The sequence below is a fragment of the Pan paniscus genome, chromosome 12 (genome assembly GCF_029289425.2).
Source record: "Pan paniscus chromosome 12, NHGRI_mPanPan1-v2.0_pri, whole genome shotgun sequence".
NCBI classification, from domain to species: Eukaryota; Metazoa; Chordata; class Mammalia; order Primates; family Hominidae; genus Pan; species Pan paniscus.
The window spans coordinates 97,431,107-97,445,067 of NC_073261.2; the positions used below are offsets into that span (position 1 = coordinate 97,431,107).

The 13,961-nt window shown below is 51.2% G+C and overlaps 1 protein-coding gene across 1 annotated transcript; it reads left to right on the forward strand.

The window, feature by feature from the left end:
• The first annotated feature begins 232 nt into the window (after positions 1–232).
• On the forward strand, positions 233–13,383 carry PCARE (photoreceptor cilium actin regulator). The gene is made up of 2 exons (XM_003827143.4): positions 233–4,162; positions 9,681–13,383. The coding sequence occupies exons 1-2, from the start codon at positions 495–497 to the stop codon at positions 9,877–9,879; spliced, it is 3,867 nt and encodes a 1,288-aa protein (XP_003827191.3). The 5' UTR covers positions 233–494; the 3' UTR covers positions 9,880–13,383.
• Positions 13,384–13,961: the final 578 nt, after the last annotated feature.

The window sequence follows — 13,961 nt, forward strand, 5'->3', positions numbered from 1 at the left end:
TTCTCTAGGTTTCATATGGCAGGCGTCTGAACAGAATTAAAAGCATGAGCACGTGCAAAAATAATCCGCTTCCCAAGATAGTAAATGCTGAGAAGTTCTATATTAGAACACACTGTGAGTGCTGACTGGCTAGGGCATGATTAACCTAATAGGCTTAAGCTGCACTTGCTATCCACATCTGTCAGGACGCGAGCAAAACACAGGCCCGTAATCCACCAGGCTGGGGGCCTTCAGAATTGTCCCGCTGCTCACTAACAGCAGAGGGTTCCAAACTTAGAACAACAACAGGACGACAGGTACCACTCCCTCTTCACATTTGGACCAAGAAAATAAAGAAAGCTGGTTCCAAGTTTAGGATATTGTACCATGGACTTCAAAGAATTCTGGCCTGAAAATTGCCTGGATGGACTAGTAAGATTTCCTTTTGTTCCTATTTCAAATATGATTCTTGGAAAATTGTGAAGGTGGGTGGAAGACGACTGCAAGCTGAAATCATGGGGTGTACACCTTCACACAGTGACATTGTAAACAGCGTTGCAAAGAGTGGCATTCAGTTCTTGAAAAAGCCCAAAGCAATTCGGCCAGGATGTCAGGGCGGAAGTGAAAGAGGTTCCATCCCTTTGCTGGTTAAAAACTCCACCTGCTATGACGCTGGGGAGGGCCTGGCAGAGGAGCAGCGGAGTCCCAGGAGGAACCAAACCACAGCTAAAGGTCTTTGTCAGCTCATGGGAGATCCTGCTTCAGGCAAAAGGAAAGATATGGAAGGACTGATCCCAGGAACCAAAACCTCTTCATCCCAGCTGAACAAATCACAAAGCCACATGGCTAAGGATATTCCGTTCAAGACACAGGGTTCCCATGGATCACAAGGGGCAGACTTTTCTGGAGATGAGAGTGAGGAAAGTAGTACCCAAGATACTTCCAAATGGAAAAGGACAGCAAAATGTCACACGTCAAGCACACAGAGCCACTGCTACCAAACCATCCACCCTGCTCATGAGCCTGAAGGCAAAGTGGACTTCCCGGAGCCTCTGGTAAAGGCCCACCAGCAGGCTTACGCCTATCTACACTCCAGCCTCTCCAAATATGAAGCAATTCTGTGCATCATCCAACAGGCCACCCAGACCCGGGAGCTGCTGCAGCCCATGGTCAGCTTCCTGCTGCTGTGCTTTGAGGAGATCAGCCAGCTGTTGGGGGAGATCTCCAAGGATGGAGAAGTGCTCCTGCAGGAAGTCAGGGAGGATCTGGCTTGGCCTTTGAAGAAAAGAGAGCCCCAGGAGCAGCCAAATCTCCTGCAACAGCTGCTACAGTACACAGTCAGCAAGCTGCAGGTGCTCAATGGCACAGTGGCCTCGCTCACCGGCAGCTTCCTGGAGGGCTCCAGCAGCTACCTCCACTCCACTGCAACCCACTTGGAAAATAAGCTGAGCACAAAAAGGAATGTGGATGGACGCCTCCTGAGGGCTCTGGGGCAGCTAGAGAGCCTGGCGAGTGGCTGTGGCGACCCTGGGGTGCAGGGTCTCCCCTTATGCTCTGAGGACAGTGGCATTGGTGCTGACAATGAGTCCGTGCAGTCGGTGGACAAGCTGGGCAAGCAAACCAGCTGGGACCTTGCACCAGAGCCCGAAGAATGGAAGTCGGTCACTTCACCCCACACAGAGGCCAGGCAGTCAGGACACGCCTGGCAGCAAAGTCCATTCTGTTTGGGTTCAGGCAGACCCCAGGACTGCCTGCTCTCAGGGGCTCCTATGGCAAAGGTTCAGCCACGAACACAGGACGAAGCAAGGAGCCCATGCCTCTCCAGTACAAGCCCAGAAAATATCACCTCCCCACCTTTGAAGCTGGGGACAAGCACCCCATGTGATTCCTTTGGGATTGGGGTCTCTGTGGAACCACACCTTTCCAAAACCTCCAGGCCGATGGACGCTTCGTCTCTTAGTGACAGCGAGGACAGCAGCCCAGAGGAGGAGGAGGAAGACAAAATGAGCAGCATGAGTCTGTGTGCCTGGCAGGAAAAAACTCCACATTCAAGGCCACCATCTTCACCTGCTGACCGGGAAAGCCCATTTCAGGCCCGCACCAGGAGGCTTAGGAGCCTCCAGGCCCAGGAAATGATTCTGAAGATGAAGGAGGCAATCAGCGAAAGGATCAAGTTTGTCCCTGTGCCCTGTGGGCACCAGGACTGGTCTGAGGAGGAGGAGGGGAGGATAGTGGTCCCCCCAAGACCTAGCACGGTAAGTGGCAGCAGGAGGGCCCCTGAGAGGCAGACGAGGTCCCAGTCAGAGTCGTGTCTCCAGAGTCACGTGGAGGACCCCACCTTTCAGGAGCTGCGAAGGGTCCAGAGGGACCTCAGTCAGAAGCTGGAGGCATTTTATGCCCTGGGTGCCAAAGGGCAGGGGCAGAGCCAGGAGCAGATTCTGCAGCCCAGAGCAGCAGCCGTGTGGCCCAATGGCACCTGCAGGGTCAGTCCAAGCAACACCACCAGCAGGCTCAAGGCATCCCTCACCAAGAACTTCAGTATTTTGCCTAGTCAGGACAAGAGCATCTTGCAGAAATGCAATCCCCATCCTGAGGACGAACAAGGCAAAGCTGAGAAGCTTCCAAATGCCATCCCATCAGGAGAGGTCAGTGAGGCTGCCAAGGCCACAGACTGGAATGTCAGAGGCTGTCCCACCAGAACATCCGTCAAGAAGCTTATTGAAACTTTCAGTCCCACGGAGAGTCTGAGGATGCTGGGGGACTCTAAGGACTCTGGGGCAAGTCCCTGCCTCAGGAATTGCATCATGCCCCCCAGATTTCCCATGTACACAGGGCTTGCCCCTTTGTATCTGAAGCCCCAAATTTCTCCAGCATCAGGCAGAGAATCTCTCAAAATGGGCATAGGCTGGAAGCCCTTAGCACCTATCTTTCCCCCTCTGCCTAAAGCAGAAGCAGCCAAGAGTGAGGAGCTCAGCTGTGAAATGGAGGGGAACCTCGAGCACCTCCCTCCACCGCCCCTGGAAGTTCTGATGGACAAATCATTTGCTTCTCTGGAGTCCCCAGAAAGCAGCAAGTCCACAGAGAACTCCCCCAAGGAAACCCAGGAGCCAGGGCCGGGAGAGGCTGGCCCCACCAGGAGAACATGGGCTTCCCCAAAGCTGAGGGCCTCTGTGAGCCCCCTGGACTTGCTGCCCAGCAAGAGCACCGCCAGCCTGACCAAGCCTCGCAGCACAGGGCCAGGGAGTGGCAGGAGCAGCTGCCAGCCCAGGAAGCCAGCCCTGGACCTGAGCAGCCCACCAGCCACCAGCCAAAGCCCCGAGGTGACGGGTGGGACTTGGAGTCAGGCAGAGAAGGCCACCAGCCTCTACAGGCAGCCCCGGAAGGCCATCGCCTGGCACCACTCCGGCCCTCCATCTGGACAAAACAGGACCTCAGAGTCCAGCCTGGCCAGACCAAGGCAGAGCCGAGAGAGAAGCCCCCCTGTGGGCAGAAAGGCCTCTCCCACGAGGACACACTGGGTGCCTCAAGCAGACAAGAGGCGCCGGAGCCTTCCCTCCTCTTACAGACCTGCCCAGCCAAGCCCCTCTGCTGTGCAGACGCCCCCCAGCCCACCTGTGAGCCCCAGGGTGCTAAGCCCACCCACCACAAAGTGGCGAACTTCCCCACCGCACCAGCCCAAGTTGCCCAACCCTCCCCCCGAGAGTGCACCCGCTCAGTGCAAGGTCCCCAGCCCCCCGACCCAGCACCCAGAAGCAAGCCCCCCTTCCTCGATTCCCTCCCCATCACCCCCAATGTCCCCTTCTCAGGGGCACAAGGAAACAAGAGGCTCTGAAGACAGCCAAGCAGTCATAGCCAAAGTGTCTGGGAACACACATTCCATATTCTGCCCAGCTACCTCCTCTCTGTTTGAAGCTAAACCGCCACTCTCAACAGCCCACCCACTGACCCCACCATCGCTGCCGCCAGAGGCCGGGGGCCCTCTCGGGAACCCAGCAGAATGCTGGAGGAACAGCTCAGGGCCTTGGCTGAGAGCAGACTCGCAGCGGAGAGCAGCTCTGTGTGCCCTCAACCCTCTGCCTTTCCTCAGGAGGACAGCTTCTGACCGCCAGCCAGGTGGCCGACCGCAGCCTCCCACCTTGGACCCCACCAGCACCTCTTATGAATCCCAGCTCGGCCAGAACAGGTAAGGAGTGTCCTGGGGTCACTGCCCTTCAGCGGCTTGGACTAGAGAGGAACAGAGCGAATGGGCCTCAGGATCTCCTGGGTCTCAGCAGTTTTCAAACTGTGCTCCAAGAGAAGAGGCAGTTGGGAAAAAGGTGTAGGGGGCAGTTCCAGCTCCCCCACTCTCCAACCTTGAGTTACTGTGCTCTTATCTGTTACACATTCCAGCTGCCCAGGAAAGATTTTAATTGAAAAGAGGCCCTGCTGTATTAAAAAAAATCAAGTTCAAATGAGAACACATGGACACAGGAAGGGCACACACCGGGGCCTGTCGGAGGGTAGGGAACAAGGGGAGGGAGAGCCTTAGGACAAATACCTAACGCATGCGGGGCTTAAAACCTGGATGATGGGTTGATAGGTGCAGCAAACCACCATGAACCAAATATATCTATGTAACAAACCTGCACGTTCTGCACATGTATCCCAGAACTTAAAAATATATATATATATATATATCAAAAAAATAAAATAGTAAAGTTCAAAACACTCAAGTTAGTTCAACCCCACACACCCCATGTTTTACAGCTGGGGAAACTGAGATGAAAAGGCTTGCCCCTGTGGCTGGCTCACTGGTGCCGTGTCTCAAACCAGCAGCCTGGCTCCCCATGTTTCTGGTTCCCCGCAGGAGACCAGCATCTAGTTGGGAGGTTCTCAAGTTATTTGGTCCCAGGATGGCTTTAAACCCTTTAAAGTTATTAAGAGCCCAAAAGAGCCTTTGTGTGTGGAGGCTATATCTATCAATGTTTACTGTATTGGAAGTTAAAACTGAGAAATATGTAAAATATTATTTTTTTTAAAAATATGTTAACACAAATAATATACTCTTATAAAAAGTGTGTATTTTCTTGTGTCTACTTTTTTTAAAGCTTTTATTTTAGGTTCATGGGTACATGTGCAGGTTTGTGATGTAGGTAAACTTGTGTCACAAGGGGTTTATTGTACAGATAGTTTCATCACCCAGGTACTAATAATACACAATAGTTATTTTTTCTGCTCTCTCCCTCCTCCCACCTTCCACCCTCAAGGAGGCCCCAGTGTCTACTGTTCCCCTCTTTGTGCTCATGAGTTCTCATCATTTAGCTCCCACTTATAAGTAAGAACATGCAGTATTTGGTTAGTTTGCTAAGGATAATTAATGGCCTCTAGCTCCATCCATGTTCCTGCAAAAGACATGATCTTGTTCTTTGTTATGGCTGCATAGCACTCCATGGTATATATATGCATTACATTTTCTTTATCCAATCTGTCATTGATGGGCATTTGGGTTGACTCCATACCTTTGCTATTGTGAATAGTGCTGCAATGAACATTTGCATGCATGTGTCTTTATGAAAAGAGTGTCTTCTACAACAACAAAAAATTTAGGGAGAAGAGTAGCACTGTCTTACATTTTTTCAAATCTTTTTAGCATCTGGCTTAATATAAGATGACCGGATTCTCAGCTCTGCTTCCATTGTCAACCTGTTGGGATCTCACACCTCATGTAGACGCGGGGCTCTCCACCCTGCATTCACAAAAGAATGAGTGAGAAGGAGAAGTGACATCTTAGTATTATGATGAAAATAGTTTTGACATCGTGGGCCCCCTATAAGTGTCTCAGGAATAACCAGGGGCCCCCAGACTACACTTTGAGAATGGCTAGTCCTGGAGGCATAGAATATAAATGTGTGGCTTCCCATATCCCCAAGGACCTGGCTCCACTTCTCCTCTAACTTCAGAAGTTTGTAGAGTGAGAACAAGAGTCTTCATGAGTGCTGAGCACCAGAATCCAGGGGTGGGGCTGCTACCTCTCCCCCGGGCAGGCTGAGTTCCAAGTGTGCCTTTCTCATCAGGGCAATGGACGTGCATGTCATTGGCCCAGCCGTGCAGACAGGCCCAGGCATGCAGCCGCAATGGGGCATGAGTCAAAGTGTAGCCATTGCTGGACACTGAAAGAAGAACTCGTATGCTCAAGTGGTTATTTTACAGAATACACGGGGAAATGTGCCTTTTCCCAACCTGGCATAGAAACAAAAAAAAAAATGTCTGAGGTCTATTAGAGAAGAACTCTTATTAATGTGTCTATCAAGATCAGACAAAGCTCAACTAACATCGGTCCTTGCTATCTTTGCATAGCCCACGATTGTGTAAATCAGCAGTTAATTTCTGCCAGAGTGATACGTTTTGCAGACTTCACAATCTGTCCAGGCACAAATGGTAATTTTTTACAAAGTACTCGGCAGTCAATGTAAAATAAAGATATTATCTTGGGAAAGTTGTGCATTATTACAGTTAGATAAACTTCCCCAGCCACTTGAAAGAAATGAAGTATTGATTATTTTTGCAAGAATCTTAATGTAACATTGCTCTTTTCTTAAATCTAAAATGAGCTTCCTACAGTACAGTGGTTTTCATCTGAGAACCTCTATATATGTTAATGCATTATTCCTCACTCCCGCCACTTATTCAGTTATTAGATTTCTAGAACTGTGCCCTTCAGCAGAAGAGCTTGAGAGAACAGGGACAATAAAATGGCATTAATTAAAAACACTAACATTTTAAAACAGCAGGAGCAATAATAAAGTAACATAAAATTGTTCAAGAAGAAAATGATGCCCTTCTCTCAGCCTTCTCCTCAGAATAGGGCAGCCTAAAAGGTTGTTTTATGTCCTGAATCTCAATACTTGGGGCAGGGGCGGCAGGGAGGTAACAGTGGCTTAAAAGAGAGAGGACGGTCAGGTGCAGTGGCTCACGCCAGTAATCCCAGCACTTTGGGAGGCTGAGGTGGGTGAATCACCTGAGGTCAGGAGTTTCAGACCAGCCTGGCCACCATGGTAAAACCCCGTCTCTACTAAAAATACAAAAATTAGCAGGGTATGGTGGCACGCACCTGTAGTCCCAGCTACTCGGGAGGCTGAGGCACAAGAATTGCTTGAACCTGGGAAGTGGCAGTTACAGTGAGCCAAGATCGTGCCACTGCACTCCAGCTTGAGTGACAGAGTGAGACCTCATCTAGAGAAAAATTTTAAAAAAGAGAGAGAGGGGAGGGTTCATAAACAGGACGCTTCCCAAGGTCACGTGGAAGGTTGTATAATGACTCGCAACCATTCCCCCGCCTCTTATGACACCACACAGCTGTAAGCCTTCCCACACTGTGAGCATGTGATGGGAAAGTGCTCATTCCCCAGAACCCCTGCCCCCAGGTATAAAGTTGGCATCTGGGAGCAGAAGTGCACCTGCTGAAAGCACATCAAGCCTTTGCCACCCTGTGAATGGCAAGCATTTTTTTTCTGCCATCCTGCATATGGGGAAACACCACCAGGGACTAGGCATGATTTCCCCAAGATCATGCAACAAGCCAGTGCCAGGGAGCCAGAGGCTGCTCAGAACGGGCTGTTTCCCCAAGCAGGGACATGCAGGGACACAACCACACCCATGATGTCTTGCAGCTGAGGCAGGCCTGCAAGCTGAACCAGCCTGCCCTTCCAGTCACTCCGTGCGAGGCAGAAGCCCCCTTTTTAGAAAAATGGATGATGTTTATATCTCCTGATCTTGGGGACCTGGGGATTGGGAACAGCCCTTGGAGGCTTACCCAGGAAGCTCAATTACTGAGCTTCAACTGTTATTTCTGTGCCAAATCCCCTAGCGGGGGTACCAGCCTCTAGGTCTCAGGATGTTGGGGCAGTGTGTGCATTTGAGAAGGCTCCAGACTTTCTCCCCTCAATGTGGTGTTTTCAGTCTTCACCTGGCCTGGACTGCCCAGGCATGCACGCTCTGCCGCCCTTACTCAGTCTCCTGGATCAGATACCCAGTGGGCCCTGGGCCCTGAACTCCTGTAGGGACCTGTGATGGGGCCGGAGGCCAACACAGATGAGATTGGCTCCATGGCACAGTGAGTTGGGTTCCTTCCTGTCTGACAACCATAGCTGTGTGCTGGTCTTAGCGCCCACCCCACTTACCCACGACTCCTACCACCCACCTCGATCTTGTTCAGATCCAAATGCAAACATATTCTCCACTGGTTTGGCATCCCATGTATGCCTAACCTCACAGAGCTGAGCACATTGTGCAATAAAGCTCACAGATCAGGCAAGAACGTGCTGTCGCGAGCAGAGAGAAGGGCCTTCTTGCCTGTGCATGTGGGGAACTAGGGTCCTGTCCTGGCCCTGAGGCAACTGATTGAGAACTCTGACCAAGGCCTCATAGTCCCTGTAGTAGGATAGTGTGGTCCCTAGAGTCCTTTCCTAGTGTGACTTCCTGTTCATTCAACAATGCAGCTCCATAGTGTCGCTACCCACCTATGGGGCACTTACGCTATTAATACAATAGTATGCCAAGGGTCTTCCATGCTTCACCCAGTATTGATACCTGTGAGTGCCTGATGAGCTGGGTACTATTATTACTTCCTTTTTTAATTTTTATTTTTACTTTAAGACGGAGTTTCACTCTTGTTGCCCAGACTGGAGTGCTATGGCGCAATCTCGGCTCACTGCAACCTCTGCCTCCCGGGTTCAAGCGATTCTCCTGTCTCAGCCTCCTGAGTAGCTGGGATTACAGGTGTCCGCCACTATGCCTGGCTAATTTTTGCTATTTTTAGTAGAGATGGGGTTTCACCATGTTAGCCAAGCTGGTCTCAAACTCCTGACCCCAGGTGATCCGCCCTCCTAGGCCTCTCAAAGTGCTGGGATTACAGGTGTGAGCCAGAACGCCCGGCCTATTACTTCCATTTTATAAGGAAGGAAGCAAAGATTCAGAGGGGTGAACTAATAAGCCAGAGAGTCAGGACTTGAAACCAGGCAGTCAGCCTCTAATTCCCACTCTGGGAAGCCTCAGGCTGTCCTGCCAGCAGACGGCCAGCGTGGTTTCCTGGGCAGGTCCCCTGCTAGCCGAAGCTTGCTCCATGCTCAGGGCCACCCTCCATTCTGCACTCCCAAATCCCACTCAGGCTCCTGTGGGGGTCCTCTCCCCATGCAAAGCCCCTCTTAGCTGTGTCACTTGGCAGCTGGGAATCTCTGTTCCAGCCAAATGCGGGGCCTGGGCTGGGCCAAGCTGTTTGCATTTTTCTCTATTCAGGAAAAGGGTGGCAGCTGCGCGAAGCCGGTTTTTTCCTTGTTGTTGTTGTTGTCTTTAATTCAACTGGCTAAGCCTAACCCTTATTAAACAAGAAGTGCTTTAAAAACAAAAACAAAATAAAGGCCCAGCTCCCAGAGCTTCTGAGGGAGTTGCTTTGTTCAGAGCAGCAGGATCCAGGGCTTCAGGGGAAAGAACAGGACTCAGCCAGTCACCCCAGCTCCCGCAGCGCCCACCCCTGCAGGCACACGGCAAGGGCGGCACCAGCCTGGCAAGCCTGGTACAGAGGGCAGAGGCCTGGCACCCAGGGTGAACAGGCTTGTGGGAGAGGGCTGGGGAGGGACAGAAAGGGAGAATGGAGGACAGGGGTGGGGCAGGAAGGAGCAGCAGAGGAGGAGTGTCTGACCTGCACTTGTCCTTTCTCTCGGCAGCAGCAGCGAGGAGAGCCCTAAGAAGGACACAGAGCCGGGGAGCAGCCCCTGTTCTCCTGAACTGCAGGGCGGCACCAGGCGTGCATCTCCGCCAGAGTTCTGTGTGCTGGGCCACGGGCTGCAACCGGAGCCTCGGACCGGCCACATCCAGGACAAATCCCAGCCAGAGGCGCAGCCCCAGCAAGAGGAGGTGTCCTGACAGGCTGACGAGGGGGCCACACTCACACAGTCACCCCAGAAGGCCAAGTGTGACAGCCAAGTGTCCAGCCTGACCCAGAGATGATGGGCAAACCAAACTCCTACTGAGGTGTCCTGGAAAGGCCTAGAAGGTGCACTGCCCAGCGGGTCTGCTGAATTTTAAACAATCGCCATTTTCAGTCCCAGATCTTGCTCTGCCTTGGGGTTCAAAGGTTAACCAGAACTTTTAGACCCCACAATGACAGTATTTAATGCTTCAACTGCTGGCCTTAATTTGAGGTGGGGTGGGGGGTGGAGAATGTATTTGTTGCATGCTTGATAGGGTTTTAACTGGGTTCATTCCTTGAGATCACTTAAGCCTCACAACAGTGAATGAAGCAGATAGCATTCTTCAGTTTTGCGCATATGAAAACCGAAGGTGTGGGGAGAGGCCCCCTCAAGTGTCTGGCTGAAGGTCATACAGCTAAGAAGAGAATAGAGCAAAATTTTGCACAGATGAGTCTGGTGCTAGAATCTCTCTGCTCTTTTTATTACATTCCATTGCCCGTAACTATTGCGTCACTCCACCTGCCTAAAGCAGACATGGGTGCGCAAATGGTCGCAAAGCTTCTTTGTTGTAAGGTTAAGTAGCGGCACAGCATTGACAAAGTCCCTATTGAGAGCTTTGTTTAGAAGTGCATGGCTCCCAAAATGAGAAGGCTGAGTGAGCTGGGATTAAAACACACAGCCCCACCCGTCCTCTGTCCTCTCGTCCTTCCCAAGCTCAGTTTCAATGCTGTAAACTTAAAGCTGACAGCTCACAATACCAGCCACGCTGCCTCTCGGCCTAAGCATGTAGCAAATGCTCTCACTGCCCTACGCATTACATGCTTCTCGACTGAGTAGGGTAAACCAAGCCTTCCAAACAAGGCAGCCCATTCTCCACATGCCGTGGGCGCTGGAGCTCAGAAGATAGCGTGGGTGAGGCATAGGTACTCACACACCGATCTCCCCTCGGAGGCTTCTTGGCCAACTTTATTCCCAGGTCATCTTGCAGAACTTCTGCTGGAGTCGAAATCAAAGTGAAAAACAGTTGTTCATGCCAAAAACCTGCTTCTGCCAATGAGCTAGATATTTGCTGCAGATCTTGGAATGCTTCCACTGGAGGCTGTGGTGTGCGTTCTATTTAGAAAAGATTTTGCAGTAATTGAGTGATTCAATGCCGGCTCAATGGGTTGGCAAAAGACAAGAATTCTTACCCACTGGGGTACAGCAAAGGGACGATCCTCCAGATCTGCTGCAAAGCTGATTTTTAAAGTTTGGGGTAATTATAGACCTCAAACCTATTCTTGCTGAGACTGTGGGCTCAAAAACTTGTTAAACTGGGTCCCTAGGGACTACAGCAACCTCCCCCAGAGAGAGGCTATGATTCTAAGTAAATGAATCCCACCTCGGCTTGTCCAATTATTATTCAAAGGCACTCAAAGAACAGCTGATTAAACTACCAAGAGGGGCCACAACCCACCCCTCTGCTGGAAAGGGACACACCCAGCTGTCTGCTCGCGTTTGCTCCTGTTGCCGCCCTCATCTCAGAGAAGTGCTCAGGCAGTGCCCAGGCCAGCCGATTCTAGAGCCAAGCCACACCCACTGCTGGGTGGACACTTAGGAGCTGCCTGGACTGCAGGCAACGCAGGGAAGTCCAGCCACCCAGGCAGGGCAGGGGCCAAGGTAAGCACGTGAGGATGAACCAGGTTCAGCAAACTTGCCCGACAGAGATCTGGGCATTCTCCCTAAATGGTTGGGCAGACCAACCATTGGGTCACCATGGGGTGAGCCTTAGGTAAGCTGGGCACTGAGCTGAGTGAGCAGGAGACACACAGTGTGAGCGGCCTTTGAGGTCTAGCTCACAAGTAAGTGGCTTCAGGTAGGACTGCTCAGAAAGTGGGCCCTGCCTGGGCTCGGATTTAGGGGCAGGATTCCTGGAGGTCCGAGGAAACGAAGCTGTTCCCCAGCTGCAGGGAGACTGGAGTGGGACACAGTGGGTGAAACTGGGGTACCATGAGGGGGTGGAACCCCAGGAATTATAAACATTTTCATTACTGGAACCAGGATATGAAGTGGAGCCACCCCAGCAGTGAGGGGAAGCAAGGCTGAGTCTCCAGCCCAGGCCTCCTTCCGTAAAGGGCCTCATCTTAAAAGTCCAGGGCTGGGTAGAAAGTGGAAAGGGTGGCCGAGTGCCCCCTGCTGTGACCATGCAAGCTAGCAGCAGCAGGGAGCCAGGCAGAGTATTCCACCACAGAAGGGGTCAGTATCATGGAGAACACGCAGGAAGGGTCCGGAATGAACAACTGTGCTTTCTGTGAGCATGCATGGCAGGAGGCTGTCTGAGACTAGAGGTTGCCCCTCGACAGGCTAGGCTGGCAAGCAGCAGGAAGTGCCCACCCACCATATTGCAGGCAGCAGACGAAGGGGTACAGGGCACCCGGGATCCTGCCATCAGCTGTGGAGATGCCCATGATGCCTCCTTGTCCCTCTGGAGGACCTCCACATTTGCTTGGGGCCAACGTGTGCCAGGGCAGGGTGAGGCTCCTGCCATAGGTCCCCACACGCGATGTCATAAAAGCCCCCAGCTGCCACCAGACCCAGGCAGCCGGGACAGTGAGCTGGTGACACCATTGTGTTGCCCAGTAACCCAAGGCTACTGGAATTCCAAGTCAGCTTCCCCCACTCCAGGGAAGATGGGGAGGGGTTGCCAAGGTGCTGAGGGCTGGGGGTCAATTAGGTCAAAGGTGAAGCAGTGCTGAGCCGACATAGGAGCAGGCGGGTCAAAGATGTGTTTTTGGCCACCATACCAACTACCAGACTTAGCTCAAATTACATGTGAATTAGACTTTGTACAAAAGGAATTAAATCCACAATGGAACAGTTTTGTGGCATCTGGTCAGTTTTGCCCCACTAGAGACCAGGTCTTCCACAAACTTGAGTCTGCCTTGGAGCACACATTGCTGGTGGCAGGAGGGGCAAACCCAGCTGTACAGCTTCTCAGACAAGGGCTGCTCACGCCCACCATCTCCCCTCTACCCAAGAATGGTATCCTTGCTGGGCCAAATCCACTTCCTTTGCCCAAGGGGGAAGGGAGGACAGTTTTTCTTTGTTCTGCTTTTTGTTTTAATAAAAATTATTAAGCCAATGAACCCAACTCATTGAAGACCCATGAGTCTATACTTTTTCTTCATAGAGTTAGAAACCAAGGACTGTCCGGGATGCAGAGAAGGAGGAACCCACCACAGATCAATCTAAGGGGTACACGTCATACCCATCTTCTCACTCGGGCCAGCTCCACTCTGGAGGAGCACAGCTTTCATCTTCCCGACCATGGAGACCCCAGAGCTGTGGAGAGGGAGGTACTGAGCCCAGCCCTTTACCCAACACTTTAGTGACACTGTAAACAGTTCCACCCCAGGGAAAAAACACAATTTTCTGCTCCCATCAAAAGGATTCATGGAGAAAAAAAAAAAAAAGAAAACATCATATTCTGGCAGAACAGTGATAGCTTTTTGCAAGTATAAATACAATCTTCAAAATGAAATATAACCTCCCTCCGTGGCTGGGGTCTGAGCTGCTGTTTACTCTAAGCCGTATCTATTCTCCTTCCTCACATCGTATGCCCAGTTCAGAGCCTAAAATAATCCATGTTGTAGGAAACGCAGGGCAGACAGACCAAAGAGACTTTTCTTTCATTGTGAAGGGTCTAGGATTGACAAGACTTGCCTCATAAACCTTACAATGTGAATGAAAGGGATTTTGAGAAATATATTCTTTTTCTGAAATAAACCAGTGTTTTGCATGTATCAGGGGAGCCGCTGCAGTGAATTATAAGTGCTGACGTGTTTGTCAATTGATCATCTGGCTGACGGCTTACAGGCTGCTAAAGCACCCACTCTATCTTTCAAAGGAAATCTTTTCAAAGGTAATATATTTTTAAGTAGCCCCACATCAAAGATTCAGTTGAACTGCCATAAAGTACATGTGTTCTGAGCCTGTATTAACAGAACGTGTTATACTGCACCATCGTCTACTCCCCCTGCCTACCTGAAGTTTAAC